The sequence below is a fragment of the Falco peregrinus genome, chromosome 1 (genome assembly GCF_023634155.1).
Source record: "Falco peregrinus isolate bFalPer1 chromosome 1, bFalPer1.pri, whole genome shotgun sequence".
Classification (NCBI taxonomy): Eukaryota; Metazoa; Chordata; class Aves; order Falconiformes; family Falconidae; genus Falco; species Falco peregrinus.
Window position 1 is genome coordinate 2,027,501 of NC_073721.1, and position 24,000 is coordinate 2,051,500.

The window sequence follows — 24,000 nt, forward strand, 5'->3', positions numbered from 1 at the left end:
CTTTTTTCTCAGATAAAGCTTTGCGTGTTTATAACCACATTAAAAAAACACTTATGAGATGCTGGAGGTGTTGATAAACGAGTCTAAAATACAATACTGATGCTATTATCAAAGTTCAGTCCACCACGTAACCAAGCTTGCAGCATCGCAACAACTCATCCTAATTACTCCTGTTCTCCTCCTTCAAGATGGGAGCGGGGAGAGAACATTTTAACACAGCACACGCCTTGGCAAGCGGACGCCTATGAGAAACACAGTGATCTACAAAGCAAAAGCGCAGCAGTCCTGACCGCATTTGGCCTCACAAGCGGTATTTGCTCACGGAGCAGAAGGGGTAGCTGAAAGGCGTGTTTCTGCAACCAGGGCAGGTTCCACTGGAGCCCGGGGTTCTACAACTCTGGGAAGCAGTGCGTTTAGACAAGGCAGATGGGGGAGAAAGAGCAAAGCCCCACAAAGATAAAGCTAGGGAAGTCAGCACCAGCCACTGCTGTTCTGTACTCCGCTCCCAGGAAAGACCGGGATTCCCGCACCAACAAATCCTGTGCTTTCCAAAACCCCACATCATACATCTTTTGGATGCCGTGGGTGTCCTTCAGCCCAAGATCGTCTGCCCTGCGTTCAGCTGGGAGTTCTTCTTGGGTTCCTCCAAAACTCTCACGTCTGTGCACTGAAAGACGTACTCTGGGTATCCCCTTTCAGAGTACATTAAAAAAAAAATGGTATAAATCGTAGCTCACACAGTATTAAGGCTTGCCATCAATGCCCACCTGCCAGGTCAAATACGTGGCCAATAATAAGCAAAAATTTGGTATATTTTAAGTGGTAATATGTTACTTTAGGAAGCAGGAAATGCCATGGTGTGCATAAAATGACTAATTGTTTAATACTGCTGTTTTAAGAGAAAATTCTGGTTTTACATAGGGCTTCCTCCCCTACCTGAGCACTGACATGAGGCTCCAGCCTCCATGTGCATCCGCATGGCAGGACCCCATCGACAAGCTCTTCCCAGAGGATCCAAGATATCAAGACTTCCAAATGAATCATTGTGCGTATGAACACAAGTGGCTTAAGATTAGACAAACACTCAAAGTTTTGGTTTGGAAACGTCTAAATCATACCTTTGCATTTTTATGGCGCTGTGGGCACTGCACGGGAGCACAGCAAGGTTTAAGACAAGCAGCCAAAGACCAAGACAAGCATCCCAGGTCTGCACCCGCCTCTGCTGCTGAGGCACCAACAAAGACCTGTTGGTATTTCTACAGTGCTGTACCTCCAGGTTTAATGATCAGTACAGGAATCTGCTCCAGGTTTATGCTTGCCATTCAAAATGTCATTCTAGGAGCAAATATTTTTGCTTTGTTTCAAATAGGTCAGTTTTGGGAACAGGGAATAACTGCAAAATACATAAAAATAACTTCTTAATGACTTCATGAATATTTTTGAAACACACAGGAACTACTATAAACATATATACAATAGACCTGCAGATCACAGCAACTGAGGAACATCAACCACTACCTCACTCACTTCAAAGTCAGGTTACTTTTCATATTTTATTGTTATTTAATGCCATACAACCCTCTTTCCTGTTCAGGAAAGGACACAGAATAGTCCTTCCAGAGACAGCACGCACCAGCTCTGCTGCAATTTCTAAGTGACTGGGCCAGAAAATTAAATTTATATTTTTCCATTCAACGTAGAAAGAAATGAGTGACTTTTCTCTATTTCACTTCATCAGAGAGCTGGTACTCACCAAGAACTTCACCTGGGTGTCTTCTAAATACTCCTCATCACCTGCAATTTGCAGACTGAGCTTCAGAACTGAGCTCTGGTAGACATTTTTATTGCTGTGTGAGAGCAAAGGGCCATGTGTGCCAAGAGGCCACAACTGGCCATCATCTGACTTAAAATTACTGCAGGTTGATACTGACGTGGAACTTCTGGTCCCACCTCAATCCTCTTTTTTCCCCCCATTTCTTGGAGTTCTTGTTATGACCTGTTGAAAGCACCACAGCTGATGGCAGGCCTGTGAAGGTTGCTCCTCTCCTTCTCTGGAGAAAAAGCAAAAATTAAATTAAATTTACCTCAATCTGCAGTGTTGGAACTCAACAAAAATGCAGCCTCCCAGGTGCTGGTATGATCCAGCTCTTCTCCTGACTCGTCCTGTTAATGAGACACACAAACCTACCCACAGTTCCTAAATAAATCAGGGATGATGTAGTTTCCTAATTACAGTGGGATTTCAGAAGGGTTGGCAGGACCATCTGGTTATAGTTAGTAGACTGGAATGGGCAGGGAGGTTCTGCGGAAAACTTCCAAAGATTTACGGATATGCTGCAAGTGTCATTCCGGTATGAATGAACTCAAAATACAAGGTGAAGAAAAAGGATTTGGCCACTCACATGTGTTGATAAAGCACGATTTTCAACTCATACCAATTCAATTCAATTCCTAAATGACCTAGAAATCGTGCAGCTTCAGAGAAACAAAGCAACAAACCCCAAACTAGGAGCTCGAATCCCCCCAGCCCTCCATTCACACACAAACCCCAGAACCACCATGAAGTAAGCGTGAAGCTGTGAGCTCTAAACATCAAGCTGTGGGCTCTAAACATCGTGTGTGTATCCTGCAAGATTATTTTTTTAATCATCTCAGGGCTCCAACATGCTCCTGTGGTGTAAATGGGAATAAATCCATGAATTTTGATACCATCTTGTGCAAAACTGATTCTGCGGAGTGGAATTTGTTCTATCATCTTACAAGCAGACACATTTCCCCTGCCAGGCTACTACACTGCGTACTGCAGTGCAGCCCAGGAGGACTCACTAGCGTGCCCCAGGAAGCCTGTGCGCAAAGCAGTTCTACATCCACCCATGAAACGGGGCAACACCGAGCCAGGTTATTTTGGAGAAAGTAATCATTCTCTCTCTTCAAAAGTGCCAGCCACCGATACTTTCTCAATGGTGGTTAATCACCAGGTGTTCTGGTTGCGCCTGCGGGGAGGCTGATGGCAGAGGACCTGGGTGTGACAGGGCAGGGAGGCTGGGATGCACCATCATCGCTCCTGTAGTTTTCACTGCCTCACACGAAATTGCTTTCCCTCTTTTTTTCTTTTTCTTTAATTTTTTTTAACATCAATCACATTTTTTTACTGTTTCATTTTTCACCATGGCCCCAAATATTCACTCCCAAATGACTCCGGATCAAGAAACCTACACCCTCGGTTGCTTTCTGAAGATCGTGTTACCAAAGATAATCTGCCCTAGAAAATTAGTACGTAAAACATCAATGCAAATGTGCTCCAGTATGTGAACGAAGTATAAGATCTTAACTTGTCTAAAATAGCAACGTCTTTAGATTTCTGTAAGTTTCTTTGTAATTGTGCAAGTTAAAAATAATATCCATTAAGTTGCTTAACCATGATAAAATGTAACTATTTGCCTACTGTGTACAAATTAAGTCAGTATCAAAGTACCAATTTTCTTTTTAGTTTCTATTAATTTATTATTGAATTATAAATATCTAATGTATGAGGCTAACACTTACATAGCACATTACAAACACTAATTCACAAATGATGCAACATCTTTTCAAGGCACATTTGAAAGCAGTGGCAGTTAATTCCTAGAATCTTCTGGCTTCAACCTCGAAGTTAAGAGCGCGTTTTTTCTTTTTCCTTTCATTTTTTAAGGAGCATGCATTTAAGCAGTCAGCAAAACAACTGTGAAGACATAAAGTGTGATTTCAGGAAGTCACTTAGCCCCTTGACTGATAACGGTGCCATCATACACAGCGCGCTGATAAATGAACGCAATTTGAGTTCCCGAGAATCAAATTATTTAAACAGACATCCTGGAAGCAAACAGAGAAGTCCCATCAGTGACCCCCAACGGTTTTTCAGAGGCTGGAGTTTGCTAAATTAACAGGCAGCCCTAAAGTAACCACCTCGTTTGGTGGAAGTTCTTGCAGGTAACCTGCCAGGAGAGGTCTGCAAAGGCAGAGCCAGAAATAACTGCAGGTTATTTGGGGTGCGCGGAGCAGGTGGGTCGGGGAATAGAGCACACTGCTCAAAACCACCCCGTCCCACACCTCTTAAAGAACGATTCACCATTCCAAATAATATTTTAATTTTATAATTATTTTAATTCTAAATTAAATTTTTTAAATAAGTTAGTAAGGTTAGTAAGTACACATTTACCTGATCTAACAGCCCCACTACTTTACATAAATCTGCAGTATCAGGAAAATAATTCTCATGCTTCACAGCCTGCCTCAAAAAAAGAGGCTGTTTCCTTATCCCGTGCCCTTCTGCCAAACCCAATGAAGTCAGCACAGGCACAAACGTGTTTATACAACATTAAGGGTTCACGCTAAGCTGAAAGCAAGGAGGAAATTTGACTTTCAGATTGACAAATGAAGAGCGTACATATAGCCCTGTGTCTGCAACAAAGAATATGTTCGTGTACTTGCCCACGGAGAAGTTGTGCGTGAATCCTTAACAAACCCTGCTTGAGGAGACACCGCAACCCTCCTCCCTTAAAGGATGGTCAGAGTTAAGGTCAGAGCACCCTCCATCTGAATTTCAGATCTTGACAATTGTTGGCTTTACATTTTCTTTTTGCATTAAATATGAATGATGTCCATTTGGAACATTACTTATAAAGGAAATACACATCATTTTATTGCGTGCCTGAAAACCTATAGCTCTAGTCATTGTTCACCTATGTAATGACAACCACGAGCTTCAAGCAAAGTGCTAAAATATAAAAGGCCACGTTCATTCATGTATCGGTCCAAGCTGCAGCACTATAAAGTACATCAAAAGGTGTTAATGGTTTCAATATTTATCTGCTGCAGGGAAGCACTCTAAAAAGAAGACAGAAAAAAATTTCTGCTAATGGCTGTGTCTCTCCATTAAAATGAAAAGCTTAATGCATCTTATAATCAGAGGACAATTTGCAAATCATTAAGAGAAATGTAAAATTCCATTAAAATACAAATCAAGAGTCCCTCACTGGACTAATAATCTTTTTGATATTATTTTGCATTTCACTATTTCTGTTCCCAATATCCAGGCACCACAAATGATCAGTTCTTGAACATGCTATTTACCACAGCCTACTTCTTTAACGAGAGACTGAGAGAAGTATAATCTGCTATTCAGAGCAGGTACTAATGAAGAATTCCATATATTCTGAAATTTAATTAAAACCCCAAAGATTTCAAATTAGATGCAATTTGAAATGCCTGGGGCAGAAATACATGCACTTGCGTGGCAAGGGTATCACGCTGAAAGTTGATACCGTAATTGGTCTTGATGTATTTTTGTGTTGCCAGGCTGAAGCACAGAACTCATAACCATATAAAAATTCTCTGTAGATTACCTGCTCATTGAAAATGCCATCACTCAGGTAGTTCTCTACTAAATTACCATGCTACTAAAATGCACAAAGTGATTCGAAGAGAAGAGTGGCACAGCTGGTCGACGCTGCCAATGAGTTATGCATGCGTCGACGCTGCCTTTTTTCTTAGTAAAATATGCTCAGTTGAATATTAAAATATAATTGGCATTCAACCTAAGTAGCTTAAACCATTTTGTTATCTTCTTTTAAACCGATTTGGCTCCTCCACAGTTATATTCAAGGATGCGATTCACAAACTAATGACACCATCACATTCAGCTAGATTTGTACTATTTTACATTTGTCATAAATAGGAACAATTTCTACAGCCTTCTAGGGATGTCCTTTAATATTGGCTCCTCTTGAACATCAAAGGCCCAATTCATAGGGAAAAAAAAGAAAGAAAGAAAAAAAAAGAGTATGCCATTTATGTTGTTCTTGCATATTTTATTCTGAGAAGAGTGCGGGATGCAAATTTCTAGTGAAAAGTATGTTTTTACAGTTAAGCAAGTCCTTGTTTTTCCCAGAATATATTGGTCAGCTCACATGCTCAGAAACTCCAAAAGAAGATACGGCAAAACACTGTGAAAATAGGTCAGAAAGGGCCATCTTTAGGTCAAACAGCAGCAAAGTATCTATACCAGAAAATGGCTTCCCCTCGGCTGAATTTATCTATGTGCCCCTAACATAAAGGCTGTTGTAAATGCCACTATGCTTTCATCTTCTGAAAATAATTAACGGTATTTAGAAACAAGGTGCTCGCCATAGTAACAGTCACATTGAGCATATAACGTTTGAAATACCAAACAGATTAAATGTATATGAGTATTGATGATATTTCCCATCGATAAGGAGATTTAAGTAAACTTGGCTGAAAGTTCATTAATAAAATAGGTGGGTGGGTGAGGAGGCTACATTTATAAAATCCTTTCCTTTTATCTTGATTATATAGGTTTTTATTAAGTAGCAGTGCAAAGGTTACATGGGCTGCATGTGTGGCAAGCAAGCAAACAAATCAAAGGAAAAATGAATTCAATTAAACTTATTCCTCACAGGTCTGCAATGTTAGCAGGTTGCTAAGGTCTGGGGCTTTGGGTGAAGATGATGACCGCGTGACTCCATATACAAGAAGTCTTTTTCCCACATCAGTGTTTGTTTTTCTCCACCTTCCATTCTTACTTTTTAATCTAGATTTCATATACAATGAAAGCAGCAATGAAAGCAGCAATGTCAAAAGTTACCAGGTTGGTCAAAATATTTCTTAAATCAGGGTCAACTTATTCCTTTTATTTCATGGAAGGAGAAAGGACCTGATTTTGAACACACTGACTTTATAAAGAAGCATCCCACGCACAGGGCTTTTACAGCTGCAGGTTACAGTGAAACTGCCCTGACCTTGGTCCAACCACAGTTATATGCAATGATACATGTGTCAGCTCCTAACACCCTCAGAGCTTTCTTCTGGGGGAAGTCCAGGAAACTTCTCAACAAAAGCAGGGGAGCACCCACCAGCAGACAGGGCTGTGGTACCTTGCTCAGAGCAAGCTGAGCAGCAAAGGGAAAGCAAATATTGCACTTCCATCCTCTTCCACCCCACCATGGCCATCCCGAACACAGGGGCAGTGAATTTATACCGAATAGTGCAAAATGCCAAACAAGAAACTTTCCTTTTGAAAAAGAATCCTGGTTCTGGACTAATTTCGATACTCATACATCTCTGCAGCTATTTCAGTCATCGTGACTTCCTCCAATATCCCCAAATTTTCTGAGCAAGTAAAAACCTTTCCATCATGCAGTGATATTGTACAGGTGTACATGGGCTGTGGATCTTCAATCTACTCTTACCTAAAAACACGCCCTGTTTAGATAATGCTCCTTTATTCTGACTGTGGCCTACCTGTAATTAGTGTCAAGAGTATTGACAAGAAAGGATTAGTCTACTGAAAAGACAATGCTATTTTTTTTAAAAAAAACCAAAACAAAACTGACCCGTTCACCACTTTCCCCATGATAGGCCGGACCCACTGCTCTCCCCACACTTAAGACTGTTTCAAAGGTCACACCTCAGGCCGTGGTTACTCTGCAAGGCTCCACCAACAACCCATAACCCATGAACCACACCAAGTTATGTCTCCTCTGCCAACCCTGGAATTGGTGCATCCAAATGGCTTTGCCTAAATCCTGACCGCGTGCCAGGGACCGCAGCGAAGAGGCCATGTGCACCTAATAGGGCCCAAAGTCATAAATGGCTCGTTTGGAAGAAAATTTATCCTATGAACAGTGAACTCTAATTAAGAGTACTCCTCAACCACAGAATCACAGACTGGTTTGGGCTGGAAGGGACCTCAAAGCCCACGCAGTCCCACCCCGTGCCCTGGGCAGGGCCCCCTCCCCCCAGCCCAGGCTGCTCCCAGCCCCATCCAGCCTGGCCTTGAGCACTGCCAGGGATGGGGCACCCACAGCTGCTCTGGGCAGCCTGGGCCAGCGCCTCGCCGCCCTCAAATGCTTAAGCCATGTATGTACATAGAAACCCTCACACACTTAAACTCATCACTTAAACCCACACAAGCTGCCACTGGAAACGATAGGAATTTTGCTTTGATTTCAACAGGAACTGAGTCACGAATTTTGTAAATACTTCTGTCCAGAATGCATTTGTACTGATCTTTGTTTTTGTTGTTGTTTAGTTTTGGTTTAAAATACAAAAAATTGAAAGAAAGCAATGGGTCAGCTGGGCTGGAAAAATTATTTGAGACATATAAGTAACTGGCTAGTTTTGGGTTTTGCTGCTTTCGGTTTTGAACATTGGAAAGGATTGATTTCTGTTTGAAGACAACTGTAGGAAAGTATTGGATTGTAAAAATCCATTAAATGTCTAGTGAAACAGTGACTTTCTGCTTATCAAAACTATTCTCACATGAAATAGTAATAGAAGAAGGTGCCAGTCTCCAGAATTTGAATTTTGTGTTGGCAGACATAAATATGAAAGCTTGTCATCTCTTTGCACTTGAATCTGCCATGTCCAGATATGTGAAGTACTAACGTTTTCAAGCAGATTATTTCATATTACTTTAAAATAACGTTTTCTAAAAGCCTAAACAGAAACGTATTTGCATGTCTGATGAAGCTGCAGGAATGAAAAAGCTGAAGTCAGAAACATTTTTCAACTTTTTTTCTTCAGTGGATTGAATCTCTACTACAAAATTAAGAAAATTTTACAAATTGCAGCAGAAATAAATGGTAAGAATGAAATTTTGCATTTGTCTAGGAAAGGACAAGCCTTGCCTCCTCCTCAGCAGGTTACTCAAAAGGGCAACTCGATTCTGTAAAATATAAATATAACCTGGTAATGCTGGTGGACTCATACTTTCCCAGTTGAACTTTACCGTTTTTTTCCATTTTGACGTGAAATAAGGTAAACATGGAGAGATGATACTGGGAGAGGTTTGCTCCTGGAGGTCTTTCTTTAGGCTGAGTCTTCCGCTTTTATCACTGAGGCTGGTTGTGCCTTGAATATGGCAAGTGACCAAGTGGCATTGCCTGGCCTGGGGCTTGGCCACTGTGCCATCCTCACCGCACTGGTGAGAGGTAGGGCCGCCAGCTGCACCGTACCTGCCACTCAAAACCAATTTATTTGTTTTATAAAACATGTGTACACACATATCTAAGACAAAGAAAGGAAATCACAGGGACTGGTCCTTGATGTAACATTTGATGTTTATAGACTCAACTTTATGACCGTTGAGAAAAAGGATCACTACGGGACTGACTAAATACATTGCCCCTGGACATGTACGTACACACAATATGAAAATACGTACCTTTAGAAAAGTTCCAAACAAACCCAAAACTACTTGTATTGCTTTAGCACCCTATCTGGCTGTGTATCACCCTAGTAAGCTCCAGCCAGCTAGTGTATTTTCAGATATTGCGTATGGATTTATGTATATTAGATCATGATAGAAAAGTCATTTAAGTACAATTTTTTTTAAAAGGGCAAATAAAGATAGGAGTCATCCAGAGGACTGAAGAGAATTAAAACTACATAGTACTCAGAACATACGTCTCTATAGATATCTCTCATATCCATAGGCCATCACTTTAAGAATTACAAGTAAAACTGTGACGTAAATTACAAATAAAATCATTCACTTTAATATTTACTGTCTTGCTAACACCCACACAAACATCGTTCTCGGACTGAGCAGAAAACTCTTAAGTTTATGGCGAACTTAACGTGCTAATAGTTACTTTTTCTACTAATGACCTAAGCTACCTACAGCTCAATGAATGCATTCAAAGGTCAAATTAATCCTTTCCATTTCTCACCTGCTCTCACCCTTAACTCCCATTTTCTCCTGTTCTCCTCAAGGCTACAAATCACCTCAACGTAATGTTGCTTATTTTTTCATTACATAAAACGAAGCTGTGCAGTGACCCCAAGACCAACCAGAACATCCGACATCCCTGAGTGTCCTCCACCTACTCCTACTCTTTTGATGAGGTATTTTCATATCTTCTCCACTTTGAGCCTCAGACCTTCTCGCTCTGCTTCTGGGGCTCCTGAAAAGTAGTTTACTCATTCTTATGTTTTAAAGAATGACATTTTTACCAGCCATTTCTTTCTCACTGAATGTGAACACAGAGTTGCTATCCTATTATCCACAAACCGGCACCTGAAGCTTCCAACTTTCTAGATTTACTAGGCAGTATCTCAACAAATTCAATGATTTTTATGATTTTTTTTTAAAAAACCTTGTAATTTAAAGCAAGGGAAATGAGATTTGTGTTCATTTTAATAATGTAGATGTTTTCCTTATTTAAATAATCTTCATCTATTGAAAAAGTTTTTGGCTAAATTGTACGTGAGAAAAATTTACTCTTATGATATACTGCACACTGTAATTAGCATAAGCAGTATGGTCATTAAACCCACTTCTGTTAAATGTAAGCATTCATGGAATGTTGAATTTGCTGTCTCAGAAGTAAGCAAACGAACAGCCCCACGATCTTCAGATAACTTGTGATTTGAGCACTGCAAACACAAAGAGAAAAAAAAATACTTTGGCCTTTGCTGAGTTATAATCAGAATGCATAAAATCTACTTTTCTTTCTTAATTTGCTGTAGATTATTTTCTTGAACAGTTTAGACTGTGCAAAACCAGTGAAACAGAGATGTGCTACTATGTGCCACTGGCAGGAAGGTGAAAGGGTAATCAAGATGCAATTAGTGGCAGGATTTTCTCCAACAATGCTTTCTAGAGGGAGCGACTCAAGGCCACCTGCAGCCCCCTGCAGGGACGAGTCCAACTCCACAGAGGTGACACCAGAACGTGAATAGTTTCTTCAGCCCGTAACTGGTGTTTCAGTGTGCTTTGCTGTCTTTTGCAGGGACTACACCTAGTTCACTAGCCTAATGCTGCTGTGGTTCGAGTTGCTGAACGAGAAGGCTCCCAGGAAATCACAAGGGTAATTATTGATTACAGGCCTGGGTCTGGAGCGAAGTCATCTTGGAGGGAGGATGGAGGTACTACCAGTTTCTCTGAAGACTGTCTGCTCCCATTATATATGAGATGTTTCATCAATATCCCTTCTTGGATGAGTAACATACATTATGCACGGAAAATTTCAGCTACTGATCTGGCTTGCAAAGCTCACCTCACCGCTATCCATCCTCAGGTTGTTCCTTCTCCATCTTTTTGCATGGTTTTTCTCTGCAAGGCAACACAGATGAACACCACTGGCAGACCTGCAGAGACCTCCTCCCTCGCGCTGACACAGTAATTCACAGCATATTTGAAGAAACAGGGTGATTGAGCTGGGCTGAGCTGAAAGGCACGGCTTTGCTTCAGGTCTACGTCTCTGGTGCAGGGACCCGACGGAGGAACTCCAGACTCAAGAACGTAACAGTGTGGTTTTGCTAAGTTAAAGGTCTTCATCTGGTGAGGACGTGGCATGGCACGGCATGGCATGCAAAGAGCAGAGCCCCAGGGCTGCGGCTCGTCACAGGGCAAAGGAAAACTCTTGTGTGTCTCCAATTTCCTCTGCTCTTGTTGCTCTAATGAGCCATCTGGTCTGCAAACACACAACCATTCCCTGCTGCAGTGTCCAGCACTGCAATGCTTTCTGACACCGCAGCCACTACGGTCATCAAGCACAAATAAAGTCAAGTCAGGAAATTCATGACTGGCCAATTTAACATTGCCTTTTCCATTTCACAGATGCACAAATCAAGCAACTCATGCATAGCCTTCAAAACAATAACAGGGTCAATTTTTCTTCCTCATATATAAAGGGGGCTAATGACCATGATACATTAAGACCAATTAATCACTTCCCATTCTAAATGTTCAGTGATTTTTCTGAGGCATAACACCTTGAAGTCATGCTACAGAGAAGTGGGGAAAAAATGACTTTTTCTTTATTCAGTGAAATTCCACATTAAGCACTGGCCATGGCATAAATTGTTGAAAATTCCAGTTTTTCAATGGCATTAAAAAAAAAATAAAAAAAAAATAGGCTGCACTGGCTAAACTGAACAGCCCCACCACTCAGAGCAGCTACGGGCGCTACACTGTGCTGGGTGCTGCCGCCACGGCGGGATGGCTTTCTGCACTCTGCAAGAGAGCTCTACGTTCTGAATTTGCAAATCTCTCCACTTTTGTCATATCCAAGTTGATCATCACTGGCCTTGCCTCCACAAGGAACTATGCCTTCCCAGTTGGCACAAAAGTAGCTGCAGAAAATTGACCATGAATCGAGAAGTGCTTCATCCCAAAAGCACTCTACACTTTCTTGTTAAATGAGGAATCTCTTTCATGTGTTCGACAGAAGCAAAACCCTTCCTGTCCTCAGATGACGCCAGCACAGAAAAAAACCCAGAAAAATAGAACTTGATAAAAGCACTGAGTAAGGAAGCAGATACCCAATAGTCAGTCCTGATCACAAACCCTCTTAATGATGGAACTCAAAGCACCTAATATCAAAGAACCACACCATAAATGGTCATATTTACATGGAAGGGGAGAAAAGAAGGGCTAAAGGTTTTGACATTTTGCTAGAAGAGCTGCAAGAAAATCAGTCTGAGGAAAAAAAGTCTTCCTGGCTTTAGATCCTCATGCTCCCGCTTATGTTTATTCTGCATTTTTAAGTGCCTGGAGAAATGAGTAGGCACTTTCAAATGTAAATGTGAAAAAGTAAATAAATACCAAATTCCTAATTTAGCACTACTGCAATTCTGACTTACAGATTAATTGAAATGTACAACGTAATCCATTATAATGTGTTTTTTACCTTGCCTTTCTACTAAGTAACTTTCGAAAATAGTCCCTTCAAATTTTTGACATGTATTTCCACATTCCTGCCAATATAATTTTTTCCTATTTTACAAAAACATTACTAGAGAATGTAAGAGAAGAACAGAAATGTTCTCCATCATTGCGATTTGTGCCAATTAATTCTTTGTTAGTATTTCCATTATGTACATGCCCTTCCCGCTAAAACATGCACACCTGCTCAGTTCAAGAACGAATAACTGAACTAAAATAGAAAAACCTGAACCTGCACATGTTAAAACAAGAAAAACACACTCCAGCCTCTCCCAGCACTGAACCTGCGATACGGAAGGTCAAATCCCATTAGGACCACCGCTGCCTGGCATGCGGCCAGCCTGGCCAGCGGAACCACCAGCCGCATCCTCCACGAAGCTGCGGGTGCTGCAGGCAGACCCAGCACTGATGCTCCTGGCCACTGGCCATGTCCCGTCCCAACCCTGCAGGCAGCTCTCGGTTGGACTTTTGCACTTGGACAGTGCTGAAGAACTTTCCTTCAGGAAGCTTCCTATTAGGAAATTCACTTATTTTTCCTCTTTTAAATAAACTTCAGACTCTTCCAGTGTTGCCCGCACAGGAAGGTTGCTGCCTAGGGAAGGACCAAAGTCCTCTGCCAACTCTGACCGTAAGTCACGGCAAGCCTGCTCGCGGCTAAACCCCGAAACACTGGCTGGAACAACAGCAGCAGCGCTTACATCAAGAAATGTCATTAGCCAAGCTAAGAAGAATTCAGTAGCCCTTTTAGGAAAATTAATAAAAGTAAAAGCATTATGTTAAATGTTTTATAATCTTCTGGTGGATAATCGGGGAAGCAGAATTCCCCTGATGCTGCTCAGAGATGGAAGGAGCAGCAGCCGCCGCTATTTCCCACCCAGCTTTGCCCATTCACATTCACCCCAACCCTAAAGTTTTCACAACAAGGCTCTTAACTTCATCCCTGCTAATAAAAACAAAATATCCTCAAATGATGACTTAATCACCCAGAAGGCTGTACTTTATGAGCAGTTTAGCAACTGTGATGAGGGATCACAGCGTCATCATTGCTTGTCCTCCCATACGTTAAAGACGGTTTCACCAAAACTTCTAAACAAAATTTTTTTGATAAAAACGGTGTTTGCATAAAATTTAGAGGGAGACAATGCAATATACAACTTTGTTTAAAAATACTCAGTACTCGCTCTGTAATTTGACTAGGAAAGATCTTGCACTGAAAAAGTTTCGTACCATGGAAGGATAAGGATGAAGTTCATAGTTAAAAAAAAGGTGCTGTGCAAAGCTCACAAGCTGTAAGGCTCCCACCTTCCAGAGCGACAGCCTGATTATCCGCAGAACGCTCTGCATGATGACCGCATCTTATGTAAGGATAAGAAAGTGTAACAGCAAGAAGCCTGCTATTTACAGGAATTTGAAGAAAACCAGCAATTAGCAGTAGAGACAGCTGAGTTCTTGTAGCTACGGCTCGCAAAGGCGTGCCTGCCAGAACAGCCCCTGCGTTCCACAGGCAGCACTGGCCACTGTTTTACACAGGTACAGACGTATAGTCCCTGGGCCTTAAATCACAAACCTATGCACCCATATCAAAAAGGTGTCTTTCACATTGAACTACGAAAAAAGAAAGAGTACATACAATTCAGAGTTTATATTAAAAACAGTGCTATCTTACTTCATCTCATGTAGAGGGTACTAGCTGCTTTACGGTCCTATATCATTATGGAGGCTACTACAATTAAAAAAATGATCTAGTAAAATGAAGATTTTATTTGGTGGGAAATGATGATGTTCATGGACAGACAAGAAAGCACTGCAAAACTCTGACTTTGGAGATTTCTTTTTTTAAAGCAATGGGATCTATTTCATTTCAAGGGACTGACTTCTGTTACAAGGCCCTCAGGAACACAGCCACTGAATAGAGAATGGTAAGGAGAAACTTTTCTCAGGTCTTGTTTTTATCTAAATACATAAATAGCATAACTTCTTTGTAACGACACCTGTTCTTTTTTTAAAAAGATATTAAAAAAATCTACAGTAACTTTGAGGAATAAAAACATACCTACCTTACAGAAGCTATCACCAACTGCTTCTATGACATGTCTACTGTCACGGACACGTCCCCCCTTGCTGGCAAAAAGCTAGTTTACCTGAGCAGTGACCCTGCTGAAAAGCTTAGTGCCCTTCAGAAGTGTTCACATTCCAACCTTTCAGCCAGCCACCGTCGGGAGCTGAGCCACACCATTCCTGTGGCCACTGCCCAAGACCAAGGGAGGGGGACCCGCAGCACCCCGGCCGCTGGGAGCAGGGAGGGGATGGGTGCCCCCGGGCACAGACCTCGCCGGAGCAGCGGGTGGTGGAAGGCTGGCACAGGCAGGCTCGCCGTCCTTGCTGGCTCGCAGAAGTAGGCATGCAGCCAGGCTGTGCACTGCTTCAGCGGCTCCGTCATCTCCTCCGCGCCTTCGCACACCTCGCAAGCAGCTGAGGACTCTGCCCTGTTGCAAGAGGCAGAATTGTAAAGTTATAATGATCAAAATTACAAGACTGAATATTCATACTCTCTACATTAGCAAAAAAAGAAATGAAAATCTCAAAACATTCAATCTGGAGTCAGACTCCATCTTTTTTCTGCTCTGATAAAGGTGAAAAGATTTGTAACAGCAAGAACAAACACACATCCTCATCACCTCTAGAAATGCAATGATGACACAAGGTTGCTTACACCTGTAAAAAAAAATCATGAAAGATTAGTGAGAGGAAAATGCCATATGTGGGAAATGTCAGGGAACAAGAAAACCACCCAAGTCCATGGTAGATGATGCATCCTTGTGCTTCCAGAGTGGATGAAACCGAGGCTTCTCCTCCATGTGCCCCAAGGGCACAGTCCGTCTCCCCAGGGACCATCCCTGGGAAAAGGAGGAAAGGAAATGACTTTCTGCCGGACCCGCACCTTCCTCTGCCCCGTTTCCTTCCAGCAACGGTGGCCGGTTTCTGCTTTTCTCTACTTATTGAATTGGAAGGAAGCAATTGAGAATTCATTTGATTTTCAATGGCAGCTCGTGCTTGCAGGATACTGAAGAGCAAAAGCAAGCAAACAGAAAGCACCTGTAAACAAAAATGTACTTCTTCCCTTGCTACTTTATTCTCCTTTTCCTCTGGAAGAGCAACGTGTATATGAAAGCAATGAAAACATGAACACTGGATTTACAAATACCCAGCCGTGTTTCCCATCCTGTATGCTTTCAGTGAGGCAAAGCAGCGCTGGTGAAGGGGTGGTGGAGCTCTCTTGGTGCTTTACAAGGCTGCAGTGTGGTTGGTGTCTCTCAAAACTGCAGAGACCGGTTTCAGTGTACCAATAAACAAACAGAGCCCATTAGCAACGCACCCAAGAGAAACGATGAGAAGACCAATAAGGTGACAACACGGAGGGTGACTGCCAAAACAGTAAGCCCTGCCAGCAGTCGTCTTCTTTCCAGAATCTTAAGCACCACTGGTGAGTTATCCTACCGTTTACTGATTCTTACAGCTTAATTTCTTTTTTTTTTTTTTTTCTTTTTTCCCTCCGGCTGGAAATACAGCCAGACTCCAGAACAAGAAGTTTCTCAATGGGATGCTGCTAAACCACCACAGCATAGTTTTCTGGTGAAAGGCTGGATGTGTCACAAAGCAGGAGAAAGGAGAGATAATTGTAGAAATATCAAAAATACAGGTGAACCTGAGACAATGGAAGAAAGTAAACCAGAGCAATTCTGCCAACCAGGTATGGCGAAAAAGCACTCCGACCTGTATTTGCCCTTACGCTTGACATGTGGCAAGTGAGCGAAAACGTTTGGTTAGTTGCCTCCCAGCAGAAAGCCTAAGAAAATGAAATGTGTGATGTACCAGTAATGGCATAAAAGACGACAGACCTGCTTTTGCCACGAGGCACCTTCGCAGAGAGACCAAAGGTCTTCACACGCGTGATGCACAACAGCTCGTGGAGCCAAACACAGGACGGGCTGTTGGTGTAGGCAGCCCCAGCTCTGCCGCTGGACGGGGTAAACCGTGTGCAAGCAGGGGCTGGGCCGGGGTTACGCTCACTCACCTGGTGCATGATCAGACGGCCCTGCCATCTCCCCCAGCCCCAGTTCACTTTCTGATTAATTGTTAACCACTGAAGACCACATAATTACTGATTAGAAAGTGGCAGAGAAGAGGAGGGACACAGACGGAGACCGTTAAAATACTCCAGCCGCACACTCCAGAATGCAAGCTGATGGCTTGGAGCAGAGGCGAAACAAAAGTGAAGAATCACCTTTCGATCCAATTCACTAGAAATTAAGTGAAATTTTATTCCTCTCTTTCCATTTATTTACCAAATTAATGATTTTGATTTGTGTGTGTGTGAAGTACTATCGAACTGCTTTATAAAACTAATATCTAATTTATGTTATTTTGCTATTTAGTAATATCTTCACTAAAAACAAAAGTACGAGAAGTCATGCATAAACTTTTTTGCACCAACAGCTACAACACGGATGTCAAACCAAGCTCTCGACACCACAGATAATCCGTTATTCTGCACATGTACAACACTCAGCAGAATATGGCTCAGTTTTACTGTGGATTGTTAGAGCTACGACAATATAATAACTACAGAATGTAATAATGCCTCTGAAAGCTCAAAGAGAAGTTGGGAGACTTTTCTGCTCCATTTATCCGGAAGAGCATAGAAAGCACTCAAAACTACAGGAACCTTATGTTTTTCACATCATCTTGTTTCACATTCTTGGGAGTCTGGAAATGATTTGGACTGTAATATCATCATAAAACCGAAAGACTTCGTCTCCTCACCGCCCTGCAAGAGAGCAGTCCCCAGCAGCTGGGCTCCCAGCTCTGCTTCCAACCGCCCCAGCCTGATGCTGCCAAAGAGACACTGCAATTTCCTCCTGCTCCAGGAAGGCACCAAAGCACCATCGTTCTGCCCCAAAACAGGTGGGAGCAGCACGGCAGAGCCGGCGAGGCGCAGTGCTGCTGAGGCTGGCGCGTGGGCTGCTCAGGGCTTTGCCTGAAGCCTCAAGGCAACCACCAGGCGACTAGCTCCATATTTAACATACAGAATAAAGGTCCATCAATCTTTTTAAAATGACACAAATTACAGCAGCTGCTTTGCCTGTAGGTGTAGCTGGGAGGGCTGCAGGAACCTGCTGTGCACTGTAGCAAGGCTGGGCCATCCCAATGCATGGCTATGTTCCTCCTTGCCATCACACACACATTGCTCACTTCCACCAGGTCTTCCCTGGCAGGAATGTTTGGATATAAGTCTTAATGTTTCATTTTTTGTAATTACTGCTTTCGAGAACAGTGCCTTCTCACTGCTGAACATCTCTAGATGTTTTTGATGAGAACATTCTCCCAGAACGTCAGCACCAGACACTTTCCCAGTACCTGCCACCTCCACCTTGGTCAAGAAAGCAAAAGATTTGCAAGAAAAAAATGAATTGCTTTCTAAGAATACACTGACTTCTTTTCCTGTAGGATACAAAGTTTACTGCCAACATACATGCTGAGAGCTTCAAATCAGCAGAAAGTTAAACAACCAAAAAGTCTTCACATTAATTGTGCTTGGCTAGAAATGCTAACAACTATTCCTGGGAATTTGACAGCATTAATAAAGAAAAAGGATGAACATAACTTATGCATGGGTGTCTTCTACTGGCCCTCCTCCCCTTACTCTTTCCAAAGTTGCATAGCAGCACTCCTTCTACAAACTACCTCGTCATGAAAAATTCAGCTTAAAACACCAGCCTTTTAAAGGATTTTCTCAGGCTTCAAAGCCACGCTTTCGTCCAACTAAACCGTATGCCCATTTCAAAAAGCAAGGGAAAAGTTGTCTCAAAACAGCCGCAAGAAGAAAAGGAGAGCAGATGATTTACGTCACAAGAAATCTCTCCCCTCACGTGAAATTCCTCTGCTCAGTGTTAGACTTCTTGGAAAGTTTCTGAACAGGCTACTCCATGCATTGATCTTTGAGCATCTCTAATATCAAGATGGACAGGAGAAAGCAGAGCCAGCAGCATGCACAGTGACAGCCATTCGTCTGAAACCTGTGATTCAACAAGATGCAATTTTTACTTTTATACAGGAAAAGAAAACATATTCATCTAAAAATGCAAGAAACTAACCAGAAGGTGTAAGAAATCAGACTGCTTCACTTTCACCCTGGAGAATTCAATTATCCTTCCTTAAAAAGCACCAAAACCTTTTTTTTTTTTTTTTCTTTTTTATTTCCCAGTGTGGATAAAATAATGAGAAGCATTTATTTAAAATGCAGCAATCTTGTTTAAATCACTTGCACTTTCACTGGAGACTGTCACTGCACTTGTTTTCATCAGTGAATTGTGTTGGGTGCTGCCTGGCATTTCAAAAAATTAAAAGTGGAGGTTTTTATATTTTCACTTGGTCAACTGTTGCATTTTATGGTTGTATTGTTTTGTGGTTTTTTTAATGGAAACTTTTTTGTTCACATCAATGTGCCAGCCTCTAACGTGTGCAGTAAGTTAGACGTCTGGCTTAACTTTATGGTGATGTTCAAGGGATATTCAGCTCCAGGTGGTTGACTCATCTACACAGCTTTAGAATGTGATGCTTAATTAAAACTACACACTCCTCAAACAGAAAAAAAATGCTTGTTTTAAGCTATAAAAAGCAGACATCTAAAAATACAGACCTAGGTTTGTTTGTGTGGTTTTTTTTTTTTTTGTTTTGTTTTTTTTTTGTGTGTGTTTCTAAGTTGGATGTCTCTCAGAAGGAGACTCTGTTTCAGGCTGGGGAACAACTGCTGCTGCTGCAGGTCTCCAGCTTGCGCGTTCATCTCTCGGTGGTGGTGAAGTCCAAGAGAGATGTAAGGTCAGTCCCAGCACAGGAATCCACCACAGCCCAAGAGCAGACCTGCTGCTCCAGCTTACCCATACGACAGCTATTCCATATTGTTCCTACTGCAATCCTACGTATTTATTTCCATTACAGCTCTTGTTTAAGACTGAACAAGCTAAGGAAGCCAGCTGGCTCTGGCGTCCACGCAGCTGAGAGGTGTCTTCCCGAGGTTCCATCCCAGCCGTGTTTCTTCTGTGACTTCTTGTGTTTGCATGGGATGAAATGACGGAAAAGATGGTTTTAGCAGAGGGGGAGAAAAGTAGAAACACCACCTGTTTCAGTTTAACAGGCTCCTTCCAAACCACTTGCCAAGAGCCGAAAGTTTCTAACGTGCTTCCAAAATAAACATGTAAGCAGCAGATTGGCTTCAGTGTCATCCTAAATAGCTTAACCATAATGAAAACCAGAGAAATGCTGTGAGAAGCCTCAGTGGGTAGCTGTGTTCTAAACGGGTATGCCTCTACTTATTTATTTTACTTCTACTTTTTGCCTCAGTCAGTCCTTAATAAACCTGAATGGAAACACTACAAGATGGACCTTGAGTTGCATGATTTCAAGTAAAGAGAATATATCACAACAGCTCTGCTGGCAGCTTCCTTCGGTTAAAGCTAAGAGCTGGCAGCTTCCTTAGGGTAAATGTTATGAGAATGTTTTATTGGCTTCCAAAGCATATTTATATATTTATAAAATATTTGTATATATTAAATATAATTGACTGGTTGAACACAACATCCAATGCTCCCTTCCACAGCCTGTAGCCACACACGCCTGAAAGTTTTCTCCCCAGATAACTACTTCACCCACCAGCGGTTTGCCTGGGAAGAGGTTTCTAAACTGCTTCAGGTGCTGAGCTAATGAAGAAGAGACCCCTTTATCTCAATTTGGTTAAGTTATAAACCAAAAAAGCTCCCCAACTGGCGTGAAAAAAGATGACTGCAACTCCTCCTAGACTGCAGCCAGCTGAGGGTCACTGGAACAAGCGGGCAGACTCAGACAATTCATTATTACATTAACAACAACAATTCCACTCAGGTAGCAGCAGGGATAAAGACATAAAAGAAAAAATAAATAGAAACAAAGATACAGAATGTATGCTCTTACATATAAATTCCCAATTTCTTCTCATGGAAAATTAGGGTCTTTGCCAGGCTGTTACCAACTGAACTGCATGTTGACACCATGGTACACGTGGCACTGCAGATCACTGGGTTTGCAATATACTATCTTTAGGCATATAGAAGATAAACATATTTGTACACTCAACCACATTCCATTCTATGTCTTTTAAGGGTGTCCATAATCTTTCCCACTGTGTTCCCTGAATAAAAAACACATGCACTTTTGTTCATTAACAACCAATAGTATATTAAGATATAAATAAAGTGGTCCTAATTAAGAGGCTTTTGGGTCTTGGTATGACCAGAATGCTGTGAAAGCAATCATCAGCTGTGCTCTTTGCAATGCAAATGGCACAAAATCTCACCAAACCCTTCTCTTAGCCTGCCGTCATCAAAACCACCGTCAGATGTCCATGTCACCGAGCCTAACATGGGCAGACAGAGAAAGACAGGAAGAGTCCAGAGGATGAAAGCCAAGCAGCAACCCCAGCGTCTGCAGAAGTTGCAATGGGCAGAGGCAGGGGCAGGCAAGAAAGAGCAGAAGGCAAAGACCTGTCTCCAAAAGGAAGCCTTGACTTCCCCACGCTGCTCCTGACGCTCCCCAGCACCTACGGCCTCACAATTTACAAGCAGGAAAAAGAGACAGAATAACTTGGCAGACACAGATACTAAATTTTAATTAAACCTGTAATAGGAAACATTGCAGTTTCTCCCTGGAAATCTGCAAGCACATTTATAGGGGAGCACAGTGCTCAGCGTTCCAGTTTGAAGAGCACCTCCAGGCTGGGGTAAGTAGGAAGAATTAGTGTCTGCGGGACACATCCATGTTTTTTTCCTCTGTATTTTGACGGTTCTTTAGCCATTTGATTTCTTAGAAGTCTGCACCTTAAACAGGTCCAAAAATTATCAAAATTACCCTATGTCCAGTAAGGACGAAAAAACAGCCCTTATAGGAATGCGTTAATGGAGGAGCAGGTAACAGAAATAAAACAGCCAAGAAAACCCCCCTTGTACTAAAAAGTCCTTTTTTTCTTTTTCTTTTCTCAAAATTCCCCCCAAACAATACAAAACACACCAAAAAAGCAGGGAGCTGGGGGAAGATCACGGAAACCCTCCCCAAACCAGGGAGCCCATCAGAGAGACGGGGTCTCCTGGACCTGAGGTTGTACCACACCAGGGAGACCCAACCTCAGCGGCCGCCCCAACGGGTAATTGAAGCCCAACCTAGGCAAGTGTTGGGTGACTGTCTGCACAGAGCTCCGTGTGGCTGTCATGCTAATCCTCTTGTTAAGGGAGAAAGACCAGAGGCCCATCGCTGCGGCAGAATCCAGCTATAACGAATGGGCTCTGACATGACCCGGCAGCCCTGCTTGGCGGCCAGCACGCCTGATGCGATCTGACAGCAATTTAGACATGGCTCTCTTGGAGACTGCAGACCCACTTAATGTCAAACAAGAGGGGGAATGTGGGTGGACTTCTGAACGGCTTTTACCCTCATGCCTGGGTTAAAAAAAAAAAAAACAAACAGGCAAAAAAAAAAAAAAAAAAAAAAAAGGTGGTGGTGGTGTTTGACATCAGGCTTATGGAAAAGGATCTTACAGAAAGAATCTACCCATGGGTGGAGAGGAAAACATTTTTGGGAATACTGCCCAATTACAGCAGAATTTTGTCATGGCCATCGGGGAGAGTTTAGTATGTAGCCATAATCCCTCTGTGAGTCACCCAAGGAACAAACCAGTCCTCAGAGCATCAGACAGGAGGCAGAGGGTCTCTGAGTGACTTGAGGCCAGTGAGAAAAAACGGTCCTTGTGTCATTTTCCCCACGAGATGCCTCGCTGCAGCCCAAGGACCGGAGAAGCCCGTGCACATGAGCACGGGCCCTGCCTCCCAGTGCCTGCTACTCGGCAAACTGCCTCTCAGCCAGGCTCCTGCACCAACCAAAGCTGCCGTTGCTTTGGAATGTCTCCTGGCAGTGAGCACCCATGGCTAAACTACTCCCCAGGCACCGATCAGCTGGAGCACATCAGCTAGATCGAGCATCTCCAGGGCTTAGGGTCATTAGTATAGTTAATTGTGAAGACCTCCTAAATAAGAGTAAATTTTTACATTTGCAAGGGAATTCACTGCTGATTCTCTGGGATCTGAATGGTAACTCCCTTGCCATGAAATAGGTATGAGGGGCAATTATAATTTACAATGTTTTGTAATTTTTTTGTTTTAAATGGCATTTTTTTATTTTATCTGCAAATGACTACTCTCCACATAACATTCGTGCATGCACCAGAAGTTGAGCTTCTACAGACAGCTGCACTGTCTGAAAAAGTGAAGGTTGCCTGGTTTTTTCTTCTACTTACATAGATCTGTGCTTGTCTTACCAAATCATTTTTCTCTTAGAGAAATAGCTGGCATGTTCCTTTTCAAATGAAAAAAATCAGTAATGATTAGAACACAAAAATTAACATTAAAATGAGACTCAGTCATGCAGCATTATTCTTTACATAATAAATGTAGAGTTAGCTGGCGTTTTTATAACTCATTGTGAAATTAAATAAAAATGCATTTTATCAACACCTAAATGTCATTTAAATAGTCTTTCTTTGATAGATGAAGGCTAAAGCCACCCCAAAACTGCAGATGAATTATCTGGTCTCTAATGATTCCAAAATGATTACAGGATGCAGAGCAATCTCGTTAAATTTTATTCAAAAGCTTACTACACTTGTGTTTTCTCTTATTTTTCTATCAATGAAACCCATGAGGTTTAAGAACAATTCATTATGTATGAGACCCAACTTACAGTGCTTGACTGTTGATTAATAGGAAAGTTTGCTGTATGTACATTTGCAACATTAGATGCATACAATATGCTAACTTATTCTTTCACTGAAGCTAATTATTTACAAAAATGACTACTTGAGACTACAATTTATTAAATGCATGCATCCAGTCTCAATTTGGCCCCAAAAGACAGTCTGGAATGAAGATCTTTTACTTGATGTGACAACTTCTAGAAACAGTGTTATTAATATTGTAAGTGTGGCAAATAAAGAGTTCAAATAGCCGTATGTCTGTGTTGCATTCTCCCCCACAACTGAATCAATGAACAAAGCAGCTTTTTAGGTTTAGAATTCATGGAGAAGCACATCCTTACATAGTTTAATTTAGCTTCTTATAAATGAAGTGTCTGTATGAAAGCAGTAGGAGATTAAAAAAAGGATGAGAGCTGCAATAAACAGAAATAACACT

General features: G+C 42.0%; 1 protein-coding gene across 1 annotated transcript in view; it reads right to left on the bottom strand.

The window, feature by feature from the left end:
- The window catches only part of MGMT (O-6-methylguanine-DNA methyltransferase), a 168,667-nt gene that overhangs the window by 20,099 nt on the left and 124,568 nt on the right, over positions 1–24,000 (bottom strand). The window contains exon 5 of the mRNA XM_055794399.1: positions 15,059–15,216. Within this exon, the coding sequence (XP_055650374.1) occupies positions 15,059–15,216 (158 nt within the window). The remainder of the gene's footprint in view (positions 1–15,058; positions 15,217–24,000) is intronic.